The sequence below is a fragment of the Bos javanicus genome, chromosome 4, assembly GCF_032452875.1.
Source record: "Bos javanicus breed banteng chromosome 4, ARS-OSU_banteng_1.0, whole genome shotgun sequence".
In the NCBI taxonomy this organism is placed as follows: Eukaryota; Metazoa; Chordata; class Mammalia; order Artiodactyla; family Bovidae; genus Bos; species Bos javanicus.
The window spans coordinates 29,962,537-29,982,334 of record NC_083871.1 but is presented as its reverse complement, the minus strand read 5'-3'; the positions used below and the strand labels follow the sequence as shown (position 1 = coordinate 29,982,334).

At 35.4% G+C, this 19,798-nt stretch overlaps 1 protein-coding gene across 1 annotated transcript in view; it reads right to left on the bottom strand.

Moving 5' to 3' along the window:
* The window catches only part of ABCB5 (ATP binding cassette subfamily B member 5), a 119,423-nt gene that overhangs the window by 87,142 nt on the left and 12,483 nt on the right, over positions 1-19,798 (bottom strand). Inside the window, exons 6-13 of the mRNA XM_061413675.1 lie at positions 12,709-12,900; positions 12,452-12,623; positions 9,669-9,793; positions 8,723-8,900; positions 7,269-7,382; positions 6,843-6,953; positions 4,545-4,670; positions 2,603-2,806 (exon numbers count right to left, since the gene is read on the bottom strand). Of these exons, the coding sequence (XP_061269659.1) occupies positions 2,603-2,806; positions 4,545-4,670; positions 6,843-6,953; positions 7,269-7,382; positions 8,723-8,900; positions 9,669-9,793; positions 12,452-12,623; positions 12,709-12,900 (1,222 nt within the window). The remainder of the gene's footprint in view (positions 1-2,602; positions 2,807-4,544; positions 4,671-6,842; positions 6,954-7,268; positions 7,383-8,722; positions 8,901-9,668; positions 9,794-12,451; positions 12,624-12,708; positions 12,901-19,798) is intronic.

Sequence of the window (19,798 nt, the reverse complement as noted above, 5' to 3'; positions counted from 1 at the left end):
AGGTGGGTTATAGAGGATCTTGCTTTGATTTTATGCCATCGAGTGTTCTGCTTATGTTTTCCTTTAAGAGTTTTATAGTTTATGGACTTACATTTAGGTCTTTAATCCATTTTAAGTTTATCTTTGTGTTTGGTGTTAGGAAGTGTTCTAATTTCATTCTTTTACATGTAGCTGTCCAGTCTCAATGGTGAAAAACTGAAAGCATTCCCCTAAGATCAGGAACAAGACAAGGGTGTCCAGTTTTGCCACTATTATTCAACATAGTTCTGGAAATCCTAGCTTCAGCAATCAGAGAAGAAAAAGAAGTAAATGGAATCCAGATTGGAAAAGAAGTAAAGGTCTCACTGTTTGCAGATGACATGATTCCCTAAAGACAGTATCAGAAAATTACTAGAGTTAATCAGTAAATTTAGCAAAGTTGCAGGATACAACATCAATACACAGAAATCACTTGCATTTCTATATACTAACAATGAAAAATCAGAAAGAGCAATTAAGGAATCAATCCCATTCACCATTGCAACAAAAAGAATTAAATATCTAGGAATAAACTTCCCTAAGGAGACAAAACAACTGTACCCAGAAAATTATAAGTCACTGATGAAACAAATCAAAGACGACATAAACAGATGGAGAGATATTCCATGTTCCTGGCTAGGAAGAATCAATATTGTGAAAATGACTACACTACCAAATGCAATCTACAGATTCAATGTGATCCCTATCAAATTACCAATGGCATTTTTCACAGAACTCGAACAAAAAATTTCATAATTCATATGGAAACACAAAAGACCCCAAATAGCCAAAGCAGTCTTGAGAAAGAAGAATGGAGCTGGAGGAGTCAACTTTCCTGATTTCAGATTATACTATAAAGCTACAGTCATCAAGACAGTATGGTCCTAGCACAAAAGAGAAATATAGACCAATGGAACAAGATAGAAAACCCAGAAATGGTATTTATTTTTGAGTATAGCTTTCCCTAAATTTTCACCTATATGAAACCACTTCTGTAACTTTTATTTATTATTATGTTTATTCTTATGTCCCAGTTTAACCATCATGGCTGTGGAATTTAGCTTCTATCATAATAAACCAGCAATTTTAATTTGTTCTTTGGATTATATCTTTAGAATTTACTATTAGATTTATATCAAGAAACACCTTTGTGTAAATATTGGTCTTTTAGTAAAAATAAGTCATAACTTACAGGGAATGACTTCAGTTCAGTTCAGTTTTGTCTCTCAGTTGTGTCTGACTCTTTGCAACCCCATGAACTGCAGCACGCCAGTCTTCCTTGTCCATCACCAACTCCCAGAGCTTACTCAAACTCATGTCCATCAATTAGGTGATGCCAATCAACCATCTCATCCTCTGTCATTCCCTGCTCCTCCCACTTTCAATCTTTCCTAGCATCAGGGTATTTTCCAATGAAGTTTCAGCTTCAGTATCAGTCCTTCCAATGAATATTCAGGACTCAGTTCCTTTAGGATTGACTGGTTGGATCTCCTTGCAGTCCAAGGGACTCTCAAGAGTCTTTTCCAACACCATAGTTCAAAAAATGACTTAAGAGGCACCAGAAAACTCCTTAATTCCAAGGGGAAAACTGAAGATCTTTTTTTTTTTTTTGAAGAAAAGAAGTCAGTGAAAGCGTTGAATGAAGGTCAAAGAAAGGAAGTTTGTGTTTTCCCAAACCACAAGGCAAAGAATGACCTCAAAGAATAACTTTTCTGTCCTAAGTATGACCCTAAATAATGGGGAAAGGAGGTAATAAATAGCATAACAAAAATTTTATGAAAAAAACAAAAGAACAAAATTATTATGATCTATGGAATGTGGTTTGTAAAATATATTCATTAAAATAACTTTTTTGTTATTGCCTTCTGGGATGTTAGAATTTTATTTGTGTTTTAATTTCACATATCATCCTTTCTTATTCCACAAGGTGCTCCCCATAATAATTTCAGGTGATACTGGGGTGAAATTGAAAATTAAACGAAAAAATGAAAATGAAATGCTACTAATGAACAAATACTTTAAGAAATATAAATGTTTTTATAGCTCTCGGTCAATTTTAAATATCCATTAGGATCTCATATGTCCTAATATCCCAAATTATAGTTTACTGTATCTCTTTCCAACTATAATTTCACATTTCTTATCCAATAGTAGTTTCATATACTACAAAAACAAAATTTTTTCCTTTGCCTTAACACAGAACCAATCTGAACATTGCCTGTGACATTCCCACTCTTAGCCACAAGATGGACTTGCAAATCACCATTTTGCAGATACACATTTCTCAGGGTGGACTGATGATTTTGTTTCATATTTCTTTGTTATATTTTAACATATCCTTTATTTTTCTTTTCCATTAGCACTGAGAACTAGTAAGAACAAAACAGATTAAAAAAATTGACCTTCAACGATGTATTCTTTGGGTTGTTATCATGCTCTCTCATTTATAGTTGTTTCATCTAGGACAATGCAAAAATTAATCACACTTACCTTACTCTGTAGATGTTATCATTATTTAACTTATTTTGGAATATTTCAGTGCTTTAGGTTTAAGCTAAGAATATAGGGTACATAGTGTACTTACCTTGGGAAATTCCATTATAAAATCATAAGCATTTGCTTCCTTTGCTGCTTTCTCAATGTCTTCATTAGTCACACCATCTTGTCCATATCTAATATTGTTATTAATGGTGGTTCCAAACAAAACAGGCTCTTGGCTGACCACTCCAAAATGTTCTCGATAATGTCGCACATTTAAAGTTCTAATGTCATTACCATCCACCGTGATCTACAAATCCAAAGGAATGAATCATTGTGATGCCTTTCACGGCATTGCGTTAAAACTGTTTTTACTACTCCAAAACATAAGCTGAGAAGCAGGTTGTTTCAGGAAACAAAGACTGACTATCTTTTGATAAAATATGTATAGCAAGTACAATTGCCAATAGATTCTTTCTGGTAGTTGGGAACTAATAAAACCTAAAAAAATTGACTTAAAATTTGGTCAAACTATATGAATATCTTTACCCCATAGACTATAACCTGCAAGGCTCCTCTATCCATGGAATTTTCCAGGCAAGAATACTGGAGTCATTCCCTTCTCCAGGAGATCTTCCCGATCCAAGGATTGAACCAGGGTCTCTTGCATTACAGGCAGATTCTTTACTGTCTGAGCCACCAGGGAAGCCCTAACACTATGGCTAACATGATCTACAGGCCCTAGCATGATCCACAAATTAGGTATTATGAGGCTATATACTCTAGGAGTCACAAATGTTATTATGTAGACACATGTAAAAAACTTCAGTTTTGTTATTTTAAGACTTATGTGACTTCTGCATTGTTTTCTAGGCAATTCTTTCCTTCCCTTCAACACCATAATCCTCTGCAAAAGATAAAAGTGCATTTTACTCCCTGCTATAAATAATCTTAAATGAACATTGTAGTCTCCATAGATAATGCCATTATCCATTATCCCAACATATTTCAATGACAGAAGCCAAGGTATGATAATTGTAACTCTGGTATTTCACACCAACTGGTATTCTGTCAGGGCATGGGTAATCCATGCAACTGCTTTATATATGGGATACTTAGCCAATAATTTATTCAATATTAGCATGAATATGTAGGTCTAATGGCACCCCACTCCAGTACGCTTGTCTGGAAAATCCCGTGGACGGAGGAGCCTGGTAGGCTGCAGTCCATGGGGTCACGAAGAGTTGGACATGACTGAGCGACTTCACTTTCACTTTTCACTTTCATGCATTGGAGAAGGAAATGGCAACCCACTCCAGTGTTCTTGCCTGGAGAATCCCAGGGACAGGGGAGCCTGGTGGGCTGCCGTCTATGGGGTCGCACAGAGTTGAACATGACTGAAGTGACTTAGCAGCAGCAGCAGTATACTCCACATAAAGACTTAAGATGTCAAATTTATGTTTCAGAAGAGTATATTTTCTTTTAAAAGTAACAGCTGAAAAATTGAATAGAAGCATTACAAATTATGCTTCTGTGACTATCATAGTCTTGTTTTCTATGCTATTTACAGGTTAAAAAATTAAGTGCATCATATGGATGATGCAAAAAAATGAGAGTGCATATTTTCTACCGATGTTATTCTATTGGGATGTTTTGAGAGACTTAAATTCTTGTTAAGTTCTGGGTATTACAAATTACTAGTTATTTTTCTTTACAGCATTTATTATCTTCTAATATTATATAATTTACTGATTTTATTTATGGTCTGTCTCTGCTTATTAGAATGTAAACTTGATGAGGGCAGAGAGGTTTTTTTTTGCTTTGTTCAGCAGTGTATTCCCAACATATAGAACAATGTCTGGTTCTTGGTAGGTGCTCAGTAAATACTTGCTTAATGAATTAATATGCAAGAGAGAAAACAATATGGCTTCTCTCCCAGCCCCACTGTTAAAAATTAAAAGTTGACATAGCTGTAAGTTCTCTGTAACAGGTGGGCATTTCCACATCTCGTTGTGTGGTCTCTACATGTTCTTACTAGGTGCACTTACAAAGCCGTCATCAGGATCATATAACCTCTGCAGAAGCTGGACTGCTGTACTCTTCCCACTGCCGTTGGGGCCGACCAAGGCTACTGTCTCTCCAGACTTAATTTTGAGATTCAGACCTTTCAAAATCTATTGAAACGTATGGGAGGGAAATTCATAAAAGTAGGATAAGTAAGAATATGATTTTCCTATCTTCAGAAATTTAATATATAATTACAAACAGAAAAATTTTGGCACTTAACAACAAATTTAGATCTTGCTATGTTTGTTTCATGTATGTGTATAATTATCTACACAATTTTGGAAAGTAACAGTAAAAAACTAATAATCTCTCTATATAAAAAGATCTAAGTTGAGTACTCATATACTATTAATGAGCCACAGCAAACTTTTCAACTTTTCAGTCAAAATACTTCATGTGAATTTCATGACTACCAAGTTAGAGAAAGTTATATCTTCTAACCTGCAGAAACAGGAATGAAACCTTGCCAGATATCTCTGTGAGCCCTTTAAGGAAGTTCTTTCTTAGAATATATTTAACACTGTTGCAAAATATATTCTAAAGTAAAACTGGCAGACTTCTTAGGGATTCCCAAGAATAGGATTTCACCACTAGACATCCTCCTTTTCTAGTGGTAGATCTCAAAGGAACAATTTAACTTAGGGGGAGTAAGTACTTTTATACTTTTCTCAATACCTGGGGGTTGCTACCAGCAGTTAGCGTCCTGGAACCTGCATTATGAGAGAAACTCCAAAAAACTACCCTCTCAAAATGACAACAGTAATCCTGTTGAGAAACTCTCACCCTTACATATTCTCTTGAATTCTTTCACTTTGATCTCCACATTTGTAATGAAAGAGAATCTTTAAACAGACCAAAGGTAAAACCTTCAAAGGGCCAAGCAGAGAAAAATTCTCTAAAAGAGATGAGAAATAAGGGAACCCAGTGGGAGTACCTCCTCTCCCATCTGCAATTTTACTCTAGAATTCACTTCTGTTCTTTCTTTCGAAGAATTTGTGTTTTGTTTATTTAAAGTGGGTAGATCTTTTTTCCGGGGGAAATTATTATTCATTTTTAAATTTAACAAAAAAAGCTATGTTTCAAAGGTTCATTTAAAAAATAGTTGTTTAAAACCCAGAGAGCTCTTTACCAAGCAATGTACCGGCATCGAACCTGTCTGTATCCAGGCTCCAGTTTATCCACCTCATTAGAAAATTTATCATAAAATGCTCCGTTTCATTCAAAAAAGATTGGACAGAGCAATGTACCGGCAAAACTGCTGCTTAAGTCTCCAGGAAGCCAACCCAAATGTAGTTGCAAAATGGAATTAAAATGCTCTATTTATATTAAGAAAAATGATGGAAGACAACACTATTCCAATAATGGTAATTGAGTAACAAATTTTTTTAAAAATAGCGATCTTTGAAAAAAATAATTTCAATCAAAGACCTAGAAAAAAATAAGGTAGTAGGAGTAGGTAAATATTTTTTTCGATGCAAATTATGCAGGGGATATTTGGACACTTTAAAAGATAGTAAAGGTTGATGGCATTAGTAATTTTACCTATTTCACTTAAAATCATCCTTTTTCTATAAAACAGGTATTTTAGTAGGAATTATTCCTTGAAATCTTTAACAGTAACTCCTTTTTTAAGATAAATACATTAATAAGATGAAAGGATGAAAACAATAGAACAGACACATATTTTTGCTAGAAATTGCCCAAGACTGAATGATAAAAGGAGAAGGATGCACTTTTGCTGAGTGGTGTGTGTGTGCGTGTGTGTGAGTGTGTGCTTGTGTAAAAGTAAGAGACAGAAACTGAGGCACAAAAGCTGGTGTAGTAAAGGCTTTAGGGAAGGGAAAGGGGAAAGACACAACATATACACAATTCCCCCAGATTAGAAACTTCAAAAAGTTCACGGAGCTGTCTATGCTGAGTGGGAAAATATCCAGGGACCACCAGTAGGTGGCACCATCAATTCAAGACATTTTTGCTGTGCTCCCAAATTCAGAGTGAAGGAATTCCAGGGAGGTGAAAATACTTTAGTCAGTTGAATACAGAGAAGAGGCTGCAAAATGCAAGTAGTTTTTTCCAGAGTTATTTGTGCATTTGTGATCTTTCCTTCCTTCTTTCCTTCTCCTCTTTATGTGTCTCTATCTCCATCTCTCCCCTCAAATCTCTACACAAAGTAGCCAAATCTTGGTCAGACTAATTCTAAACAATTTCCTAAGAAGTGATCAAGCCAGTGGAAAGTAATATTAGAAAATTGTACATTTCCGTAATTAAATTTTACTTACCTTGATAGATGGTCTTGATGGATAACTGAAAGAAACATTTTTAAATTCCACAGTTCCTTCTATGCATTCCAGTTTATAGCCTGTTGTTGAAAAGTTATCTATAGTGGGTTTCTTGGAAAAACAAAGAGGGCAGTATAAATCTTAGAGAAACTAAGCTGACACTCTCTATATTCTAAAAGTAGTTTAAAGATGTGTTTTCTTTTACAATATTTTCCTTTCTGCTTTAGAAGTGCATTGAGTTGGATGTGAAGCCTTTGATAAAACACAATCTCCTTATAGAAGAGTTAAAACAATTCCTTTTTCTATAGCCAATTGGTCAACATGGATTTTGTCCATCTTTTCATTTTAGTGAAATGAGTGTGCCTGTACTTTGGTTTCCTTCTTGCAGTAATGATAGTTATCTTTCAAATCAATTGGGAGTCTTACCTTATCAATAATGTGGAAAATATTAAAAGCGGCTCCTCTGGCTATAGTGAACGTTTCAAAGTTAGGGGCTGCTGCTCCAATACAATAACTACTATGGATTACACTAAAAAAAACCTACAGAAACAAAAAATAATATTTATCCTTCACAGTTATATAAGAGGGACAACAGAATGAAGTGTATACTTGGTTGAGATTCAGAGGGATTTTAGAGAAATTAGATAGGAAAGATCGGAAGATGTTGTCAAACAGAAAGGAAATATTAGTTAATCCAAATGCAGTTGGCCTTTTCTTAATGTTGAACAATTTCTAATTGTCCCATAATCATCTTGTTATTACCTGTGGGGAAGCTGAGCAGAAAAATCTGCTTACTGAGGACTGCTAGCCATACATGAACCTGGATCGGTGAGGAGGTGAGCTGTACTGTCCTGCATGCTGGTTAACTTCTTAACTTTAAAGGGAAGGATGTTATAGATTTCATTGTCTTAGAGATGCCGTACTATTCTTCCCCAACTTTTCTGATTACTTGTATTAGTGGACAGTTGTCCATTTTCAGACAGACACATCTCTGCCAAAAGACAAATAAGCAAAGAGTCTCACAAGCTAAGTGCTAGTTTCCCTGTCTTATAGATGAGGAAGCTAAAGCTTAGCAAGTTAGTTATAAACCTAGAGCCACACATAAACTGAGGAGGAAAAAGGTGCTAAAAATTTCTCAAACTCAAGTTTTATTTACCAGAAATTAATGAATAGCTTAAAGTCTTAAAAGTAAAAGTCTAAACTTTAAAAGATGACTTTAGTTAACAAAAAAGAAATCTACATAGAATGGGAAGGCCAAATGAGAACTAAAGTATATCAGCCAGATCCATTTAGTTCATCAAGACAAATGAACTTAACCCTGAACTGATATGTTTATTATTGAAACTTAGGAGCGTAAGTGAAAAAATTATAATTTAATGTATAACCATTAAGAGTTTAAAAAACTCTAAGTTGTGATGCTGAACATAGCTATATATAGTTTGTTTTAAACATTACCATGAGCTGAAAGGACAGAGGAAGAGTAGGAGAGTCCAATCTACAGAACATTTCCAGAAGAAGACATTTAGAAAGGTGAATGCAGAGCGTCCTCTTATCTCAGCAAGATGGAAAGAAAACAGTCTTACAAGAGACTGGTCTTTTTGACTCCTGGATTAAGATGACTCTAACTCCCAGTGAAGAATTCAATTATGATTCTTTCAAAAGCATCATGCCTTTAGAAGACACTAAATCATACTGGATGAGTAAATCCTGACAACATACAACTATAAAGGCGCATACAAATCATTTGAAGGAAAGAAATACTTGTTTATTAAAACACTCATCTCTAAATATTCACTATCATTCAAAGAGAAATTTTTAATAAATGCTAGGTAAGAAAAGATTATCTAAGCCAGTTACCTGTGTTCTCAAATAAGACTTACAGCAAGAACAGTTCCGATGGTATAATCAGGTTCTCCACTAAGAATCAAGGAGGTTCCATACCAAAAAGCAAGTCCATAGGTTCCATTCATAAAGAAGTACACAGCTCCAAGAGAGAGTTTTGAAGCAATAGCTTTTTTTATGCCAACATCCTTTGCATCTTTTAGATTCTGCGTATACCTTTAAAAGGCACAACAAAATATAATAATCTTGAGTGATAGTCACTCAGTCGTGTCTGACCCTTTGCAACCCCATGGACTATAGCCCATCAGGCTCTTCTGTCTATGGAATTCTCCAGCCAAGAATACTAGAGTGGATTGCCATTTCCTTCTCCAACCTTGATAAAGTGAAACAAGTTGCTGAAAAACAAAGATTCTAGCCATGAAATGAGTCCTTAATTTTCCTCTTCACTTTAGAGGAATAACTTTGGGATGACAATTATTTCTGGGAAGAGATTTGCTGTCTAAATTTTGAAAAATTCTTCAAATTCCATTTCCATTTAATTTTCTTCAGGTAAAAGTTAAAGTAATTATTTTTGTTATGAATAAGATGAAGAGCAGGCTCACACTTAGCAGAATAATTTCTGTTGATCTTTGTATTGACCTCCCTATTCTGATGTCTGTGTATATATGTGAAAAGATGCCTGGAATGATAGTCACTAAATATTAATTGTTTTTCTGAAGAGGGTGAAACAAGGTGAGTTATTTTTCTTCTGTATATTTCTCCAATGGTTTGAATTTTTATAATATGGCTGCAACACTTTTACACAAATTATAAAGTTATTGATCTTATTTAACAAAACAAAAAACAACCACCAAAAAAAAAAGTTGCAGCTGTGATGTCAGACAGAGATGTGTTCCCATTACAGCTGGACCACTGACTCCTGGTGGAAATAGCCTCAGGGGGAAATAAAAGCAAGTGTATATTATCATAATTAAAGAAACAGACCTTTGAATTTCTTTCTCCTGGGCCCCAAAGGCTATGACTGTTCGGATTGATGACAAGACTTCTTCTGCTACAGCGCCAGCTTTGGAATAGGCATTTAATTCCTTACTGGATAATGAAATAACTATCTATAATAAACAAAGACCACAGTTAACCTAAGAATAACTTAGGGTAGACAAATACCATATGATATCACTTACATGTGGAATCCAAAAGACGGCTACAAATGAACTTATCTACAAAACAGAAATAGAGTTATAGATGTAAAAGATACATTTCTGGCTACCCTGGATAAGGGTAAGGGGACAAATTAGCAGACTGAGTTTGACACATGCAAACATATATACATAATAGATAAGTAATAAGGAACTACTGTAGAGCACAGGGAAGTCTACTCAACACTCTGTAATGGCCTATATAGGAAGAGACACTAAAAAAGAATGGATATATGTATATGTATAACAGATTCACTTGGTTGTACACCTTCAACTAACACAATATTGTAAATTATACCCCAATAAAAAATAAAGTGTGATCGATTATCAGAAAAAAAAAGAATAACCTGAGATACTAACAATGTGCAGAGAATTTAATTCAGGTAGAATCTAGAATGACAAAATTTTACTACTGAAAAGATACTTACAACATTCTAACTCAGTCAGTTTGCAAATAAGGAAATCAACGATGACAGATACTGACTTTTTAGAATCTCGCAGCAGTGAATAAGCTTAGCTTAACATAACCTAGAGTCTAAATCTCTGTTTTTCCTTCTAATGGAGCTTCACTGTTTTTTCTCTATATTTTTAAAAGCTTAGAAAATGAGTATCTATCTCAATACTGTTTGGAAAAATTTGATTTGGAGAAGAATATTAGGGACATGGTTCTTCTTAAGTGTATTTTGGAAATTAGTGTGCCTGATCTGACTTGATTTGATTTCTTACTATGTAAAAAGAAAAAAAGAAAGACTTCCCAAGGGTGAGTTAGAGAGTTGTAGCAAGAAGAGGAATGAGAGAGAGAGAGACTATTTCTTGGTGATATTAGTCAATTTTACTTGATTTCTCAAAATTTTTAATCAGCATGTGCCTTTTTCTCTATTATACATCTCACTTACTATTCCTTTAATAAGTGAAGGATTTAATTTAGTAATTAGCATAACAGTTCAATGAAAGGAAGCAGGGAAATTGTCCTTAGGGTTATGAGTCTATAACTGTGGCTTGCTCCCATAACAAATCAATCCACTTTCAAAATACACTCCACATAATTGGAACTAATTTTGTGTAAGACATGTTCAGGTGTTTGCTAAAGCAGAAGGTATTACAAACTGAGTAATCCTCATTATTTATCGAATTCACTTAATAAAGATAGCTATTTCTATAATGTATCACTGAAAGGGAAGCTGCACATAGCAAAAAACCTTGTAGTAGGTTGGCCAAAAAATTCATTTGGGCTTTTCTGTAACATCTTATCAAAAAACCCAAACAAACTTTTTGGCCAACCCAATACATATCCAGCATTCAATAAATACTTGTCGAATTAAGTTGAATTAAAAGATGCTAGAAACCATCCAGCCTGGCTTCTTCAGTCATTTAGATAATTTTGACTTTGCTTCCTATTGCAACCAGTTAATAACAAGAGCAGACTTTAGTTTCCCCCACTGCTGTTCTTTTTAAACTCATTGTCCACTTCACTTCCTGGGAAGTTATAGCTCTGATTTTAGTAACATGGGTAATTTTCCTACTGAGGGGTCCTCATTTCTGGTAAGCTGGGGATGAAGATTTTGACAAGGGTTACAAGGTCAACACTAGAACTCACTAAATAAAGATCTGTTGTCTAAACACCCAAATCTATTGTGAAGGGATTTTTAATCAGAATATGTTTTATTGCTGAAAGTTCTTGTTTGGTTGAATTTGTATATAGCTAACAAATAAACTCAGTGAATTTTATGGTTTTGACTTCCATAAAGAACAATTAGCTTTGAAAAATTTTAAACTCAAAAAAACCCCAAAACAAAACAAAACTCATCTTTCAAGAGTACACTGTGCCTCCAATCTAGGAAATGGGTATACACATTGGTAGTATTGCCAAAGACTTAACATGGAGAGAGATATTAAGGATATATTGGTGCAGGGATATATATATTTTGCCCTTCACAAAGGGCACTGATTTCAAAACCAGGCTGTAAATAGGTTAATATCTTGTAAAGAGATTAATATTCACACTATAACAGTGATAAAATATAACTTGTGTAAATACATAATTTGTTTTAAAAAATTGAAACAGATTGACATAATATATAAACATATACATTAGCAGACATTTTAAGTGGTTATTCAGAGCCTAATAAAATATAAATTTGGAATGGTTGACATAAAATAGTCACATAACAGCTTAAATGTTTACTGTTTTAGGATTTCTCCATTCTGTTCTAGTGAAATTAATTGAAACACAATTATCTGGGAATTTAAAATACACAAGATTTTTCCAGCATTCAATGTATAGTGGCATAAAACTTTATTCATGCTAGTATTCGAAACTGCATTAAGTTCTAAATGAAAGTAATATTCTTCGATGTTAGTGAGATATTAAACCCAGACTTCATTGTAGTCAAATTACTTGAAGATAGAAAGGCGGTTAATGATAAACAAAATCAAAAGCATTTGTGACATATAATATTCTTTCTTATTTGGGGACACATAAATATAGAACTGCCTTCTTTTTATACAATCTCAGTAAAATATCTTCACATTCTTGCTTTCAGTCAACACTGCATTAGCCATCTTACCTACCCTAGAAAATATGGCTGCTGAAGCAATTATAAGAGGGGACGTGGACAGAGTCACCAGTGTGAGTTTCCAGCCCTTCACCAAACCGATTGCCAGGCCAACAGAAAAAGTAGACATGTTTTGAAACAACAGAGCAATCTTGTCTCCAATACCATCATTGATTTTGTTGATGTCCCTGAAGCAAGAAAATACATGAAATTAAGTCATTTGTACATCACGTATAAGAACAAAGTTGATAAACTGCATATCCATCCTCTTACTCAGTCATGCGCGTATTAAGTTCACCGATGTCACAACTATCAAACCAGCTGATGTCCTGAGCCAAAACTGAATGGAAAAACTGTTTTCGAATTCTCTTGGTCTGTCGTGCTGCAGTCATGACCCAAAACGAAATCTGTATGTAGCCAAAAATCAAGGCAGTAACTCCTATTCCAACATAATACAAGGTTAACCTGAAAAAAAGATTATTGGAAATTTTAGTGAGACTGAAGTACACCTTTTTTTCCTTTGTTACCAAAAAATGAAATTTGTCATATTTGATTAAGAGAGTTTGTGCTAAAGCACATAATTAAAAATAAACCACCACCAGAAAGGCTGAGTATGTTGATAGAGGAATCTAGGTTACCCTCGTATGACACTCAGAATATACCTCTCTTATTCAGCAATATGTGAACCGTGAACTTCCTGATGTGCAAGCTGGTTTTAGAAAAGGCAGAGGAACCAGAGATCAAATTGCTAACATCCGCTGGATCATGGAAATAGCAAGAGAGTTCCAGAAAAGCATCTATTTCTGCTTTATTGACTATGCCAAAGCCTTTGACTGTGTGGATCACAATAAACTGTGGAAAATTCTTCAAGAGATGGGAATACCAGACCACCTGATCTGCCTCTTGAGAAATCTGTATGCAGGTCAGAAAGCAACAGTTAGAACTGGACATGGAACAACAGACTGGTTCCAAATACGAAAAGGAGTTTGTCAAGGCTGTATATTGTCACCTGTTTATTTAACTTATATGCAGAGTACATCATGAGAAATGCTGGACTGGACGAAACACAAGCTGGAATCAAGATTGCTGGGAGAAATATCAATAACCTCAGATATGCAGATGATACCACCCTTATGGCAGAAAGTGAAGAGGAACTCAAAAGCCTCTTGATGAAAGTGAAAGTGGAGAGTGAACAAGTTGGCTTAAAGCTCAACATTCAGAAAACGAAGATCATGGCATCTGGTCCCATCACTTCATGGGAAATAGATGGGGAAACAGTGGAAACACTGTCAGACTTTATTTTTCTGGGCTCCAAAATCACTGCAGATGGTGACGGCAGCCATGAAATTAAAAGACGCTTACTCCTTGGAAGGAAAGTTATGACCAACCTAGATAGCATATTCAAAAGCAGAGACGTTACTTTGCCAACAAAGGTCCATCTAGTCAAGGCTATGGTTTTTCCTGTGGTCATGTATGGATGTGAGAGTTGGACAGTGAAGAAAGCTGAGCGCTGAAGAATTGATGCTTTTGAACTGTGGTGTTGGAGAAGACTCTTGAGAGTCCCTTGGACTGCAAGGAGATCCAACCAGTCCATTCTAAAGGAGATCAGCCCTGGGATTTCTTTGGAAGGAATGATGCTAAAGCTGAAACTCCAGTACTTTGGCCACCTCATGTGAAGAGTTGACTCATTGGAAAAGACTCTGATGCTGGGAGGGACTGGGGGCAGGAGGAGAAGGGGATGCCAGAGGATGAGATGGCTGGATGACATCACTGACTCGATGGACATGAGTCTGAGTGAACTCCAGGAGTTGGTGATGGACAGGGAGGCCTGGCGTGCTGCGATTTGTGGTGTCGCAAAGAGTCGGACATGACTGAGCAACTGACTTGATCTGATCTGATCTGATATTATTAGCATAGCTTGGTATTTCAAAATATGTTTGTTAGTTATAGTTTCTTTCTATATTTTTAATACTTTCATTTGAAAGTGCTACATTGACATAATCATTTTAGTTGTATATGGAAAACATACAAAAAGGGAGAGTAAAGAAATGATAGTAGTCAAAAGTATTTTATAAAATGCTTTAAATATATTTTTTAAATGCTTTAAATATATATATATATATAATACACCATTAAATCCAAAATTATCCAACTTAAATAATTTACCCTGAGGAAATATGTACAAAGATTAATCTAGATGAATGTTTATTGTAGCATTAATACATAAAACTGTAAACATTCTAAATATCTAACAGCGGTAGACCAGATAAGAAATGTATTCATTTCATGCCAAAATCTATGGGACACAGCAAGTTCAGTACTAAGGAGAAGTTCACAGCAGGCCTATAAATAAGAAAAATCTCAAATAAATAATCTAACTTAACACCTCATGGAACTAGAAAAAGAAAAAGAAGTGAAGCCTGAAGACAGTGGCGAGCAGAAATAAATGAAATAGAGACTAAAAACAACAGAAAATATGAATGAAACTAAAAGCTGGTTCTTTGAAAAGATAAAATTGACAGAACTTTGGCTGAACTTACTAAGAAAAAAGAAAAGGCTTAGATAAAATCAGAAACAAAAGAGGAGAAATTACAACAGATACCAAAGAAATACAAAGGATTATAAGAGAATATAATGAACAGTTATTTGCCAACAAGTTGGACAACCTAGAAGAAATAGATCGGTTCTTGGAATCAGACAAGCTTTCAAATAAACAAATGGGATGACTTCAAACCAAAAAGTTTTGCACAACAAAGGAAATTATCAACAAAATAGAAAGACAATCTATGGAATGGGAGAAGATATTTACAAGTCATATATCTAATATTATATATATATATCGGGAGATGCAGGTTCAATCCCTGGGTTGGGAAGATCTCTGGAGAAGGAGACAGCAACCCATTCCAATATTCTTGCCTGGGAAATCCCAAGGACAGAGGAGCCTGGCAGACTACAGTCCATGGAGTCCCAAAAGAGTTGGACAGGACTTAGCGACTAACAAAAAGGTGAGTCAGGAGAGTTAGTGAAGATAAAAAGAGTGATTAAGAAAATTTCCTTTGAGGAAATGATATAATGGCTGGGATCCAAGATATATAAAAATTAATGAAAATCAACAAGGAGAAAACAGACAATCTAAATAAAAAATGGGCTGAGGATCGGGAGAGACATTTTTCCAAAGAAAGCATACAGATGGCCAAGAGACACATGAAAATATGTTGAATATCACTTATCATCAGGGAAATGCAAATCAAAACCACAAGGAGATACCACTTCACATCTGTTAAAATGGCTATTATCACAAAAACAGGAAATAACAAGTGTTGGTGGGGATGTGAAGTAAAGGGAATCCTTGTGCACTGTTGCTGGGAATTTAAATTGGTGAAGCCACTATGGAAAACAGTATGGAGATTCCTCAAAAAATTAAGAATAGAACTATCATATAATCCAGATATTCCACTCTGGGTATTTATCTGAAAAATATAAAACCAATAGTTTGAAAAGACATATGCTCCTCTACATTCATCACAGTATTATTTGCAATAGCCAAGATATGAAAACAACCTCAGTGCCACTGATGGATCAATATCAGGAGATGCAGGTTCAATCCCTGGGTCAGGAAGATCCCTGAAGAAGGAAATGGCAACCCATTTCAATATTCTTGCTTGGGAAACCCCAAGGACAGAGGAGCCTGGCAGACTACAGGAGAGTTAGTGAAGATAAAAAGAATGATTAAGAAAATTTCCTTTGAGGAAATGATATAATGGCTGGGATTCAAAAGAAGAAATGGAACCAGCCATGAAAAAGCAAGAAAAGCATTGCAGGAACAGAGAAGAGCAAGTAATACATTCAGAGGCAGGAAAGAGCTTACCATATTCCCAGAACAAAAACAGTCCAAAGTGGTATGAAATTGTAAGGCTGGAGAATTTGGCAAGTCACAGGGCTCTTACCTATGGTGCATTGCACAAGTTTTATTCCAAGAGATAAGAAGACCATTTAAACATACAATGTCCTTCTCTATTCAACTTTTAAAGATTACTCTGGATCCACTCTGGAGAATAGATGAAGGCAACAACGAAAGAAAAAAAAGACAGTTTAGATAGGAGGCAATTGCAGTGGTCACAGTAAGAAAGATGGAGGCTTAGATGTAGACGGTGGAAGCTGATTGCAAAGAGGTAGACATATTCTAGTTATATTTTGGAAATACAACAACAGACAAGAATTGCCAATGTACTGGATGTGAGGAAAGCAGGAAGGGAAGAAAGGAAGCATAACTGCTTAGATTTTGTCTTGAGCAACTGAATGAATGGGGTGCCATTTACAGATGTGGGCAGGTGACAGAGGAACAGATTTGCAGGAGATATCAAGTGTTTTGATTTAGACATAAGTCTGACATGCCTATTAAACATCAAAGTGGATACCAAATAATAAGTTGAAAATGAGAAGCTGAAGTGCTGGAGATGGGTATTGGCTGGAGATGAAAATTTGAGTCAACAGCTGATAGGTGGCAATTAAAGTACTGGCTGAGATCATCCACAGAGACAGAGAATAAAGTGTAGATATCAATAAAAAAAAAGAGAATAAGACCAAGGACTGAGCTGCAGTACTCTCCAAACATGGTAGAGTTTAAGAAGAGGACAAAGAATCAGTAAAGAAAGCTTGAGAAGTGGCCAGTGAGGTAATTGGAAAGCCAAGATAGTAAAGTACCAAGAAAAGCACAAAGAGATGTACACTTGAGTCTCATTATTCCCAGATTCTCTGTTGGCAAATGTGCCTGTTCAATAAAATTTACTTGTAACCCAAAATCAGTTATTGCTGTTTTCATTGTTATTTATGGACATGTGCAGAGTGGCAAAAATTTTGAGTCACCCAACATAGATAGATGTTCCCAGCTGAGGCTGAACAAGGCAACATTCTGCTTTTCTGTTTTAGCTCTCATTGTTTTTTGTTGTTGTTGTTCAGTCACTAACTTGTGTCTGACTCTTTGCGACTCCATGCACTGCTGCACACCAGGCTTCCCTGTCCTTCAATGTCATTTTTGTGATCTAGGTAGTGGTAAATTGTTCTCATATTTGTGTTTTTTGCTGATGATTTCACTGTTTAAAATAACTCTCAAGAAGCAAGTTGAAGTCTTGTCTAGCGTTCCTAAGTGCAGGAAGCTGTGAAGTGCCCTATGGCACATGAAAATACATGTGAAAGGGAAGTGTCATTCAGACGTGAGTTACAGTGCTGTTGACCAGGAGTTCAATATTAATTGATTAATGAAAATGTTGTGACTGGAGGTTCACAGAAACCTAGAAGTAATGGTTCAGTATTGGTATTTCAGTGTTCATGATGACTTTAATAGAAGATAATTATTACAATAATGAGAACTGACTGTTTTCTAATAGAAGGGACTGCTCAAGGATACCACAGAATGCTATAGGTTTAATAGAAATCTTATTGAACTCTTTATAATGTTGTGGGGAAAATGTTTGCAATATTGTAAGAGGAAAATGGGTAAGAAAACCAAATGCAAAGAAGAAATGGAAGACTTGTACACTGAAAACTATAAAACATTGTTGGGAGAAATTAAAGATCTGAATAAATGGATTGGAGGACTCAGTGTTGATAAGATGATGAGCTCCCCAGATTGATCTATAGATTCAATCAACCCCTGTCAAAAATCTCAGCAGGCTATTTGGCAGATTTTGAAAGATAACCCCAAAATAGATGTAGAAATGTATGTAGAGATGAGATGTCTAAAGAGAACAAAGTTGGAGGATTTTCATTACCTGATTTTTAAAAATTTATTTATTTAAACTCTAAATCTACAGTATTCAAGGCAGTGTGATACCAACATATGCTGTACTTAGTCGCTTGGTCGTGTCCAATTCTTTGTGACCCCATGGACTGCAGCCAGCCAGGCTCCTCTGTCCATGAAATTCTCCAGGCAAGAATACTGGAGTGTGTTGCCATGCCTTCCTCCAGGGGATCTCCCCAACCCAGGGATTGAACCCAGGTCTTCTGCACTGCAGGGGATTCTTTACTGTCTGAGCCACAAAGGAAGCCCAACAGTAGTATAAGGATAACCATATCAATAACTGCAACAAAAATGAGAGAACAGAAGCCCTTATATTTGTGGGCATTTGATTTTTAGCAAAAGTGCCAAGGCAATTCAATGTGGAAAAAACGTTTTTTTAAGAAATAGTCTTGGGACAAATGAATAGCCACATGCAAAAAAGAAGTTAGACCCTTACCTCACAATAGTCACAAAAAAAACTCAAAATGGATCAAAAACCTAAGGATGAGCTAAAATGTTGAAATTTCTAGAAGAAAATATAGAAGAGAATTTTCATGATCCTATGCAAAGAATTCCTAAGTCCAAAAGGGAAATTCATAAACAAAAAACTTGATAAACTGTACCTAATCAAAATTTAAAACTTTTCTGCCTCAAAAGGAATCTTTAAGAAAATGAGAAAAGGAGCCACACACTAGGAGAAAATATATGCCAGTCATATATCTGACAAAGAACTCATATCTAGAATTTATAAAGAACTCTTACAATTCAATATTTAAGACAAACACAACAACCTATGCAAAATATTTGAATATGTATTTTACCAAAGAAATACATGAATGCTTAAAAAGTAAATAAAAAAATGCTCGTTATTAGTCACTAGGGAGATGCAAATTAAAGTCACAATACCATACCACTTCATACCTACAAAGTAGCTATAATAAAAAAGACAATAACAAGTGTTGGTGAAGTTGTGGAGAAACTGAAACACATGTTGTTCGTGGGAAAGTAAAATGGTGTATCCACTTTGGAAAACAGTTTGGCAGTTTCTTAAAAAGTTGAATGTGACCTTATCATATGACCCAGCAATTCCACTCCTAGGTATCTACCCAAGAGAAATAAAAACATATGTCCACACAGAAACTTACATATTAATGTTCATAGAAACATTATTTTTAAATTGCACACACAAAAAAGAAAAATGGAAACAGTCCTAAAGCCCATCATCTGGTGAACAAACAAAATGTGATATATCCTTACTGTGGATTACTACTAAGCAATGAAAAGAAATAAACTACTAAACACATTATAATATGAATGAACCTCAAAAACATTACATTTAATAAAAGAGGCTAGGTGGGAAATCCTATATACTGAATGTTTCTAAGCACATGCAATGTCTGAATTATGCAACTCTTTAAAGATAGCAGAGATGTATTTGTTTGGGGCTAGAAGGCAATGGCACCCCACTCCAGTACTCTTGCCTGGAAAATCCCATGGACGGAGGAGCCTGGTAGGCTGCAGTCCATGGGGTCACTGAGGGTCGGACACCACTGAGCGACTTCACTTTCAATTTTCACTTTCATG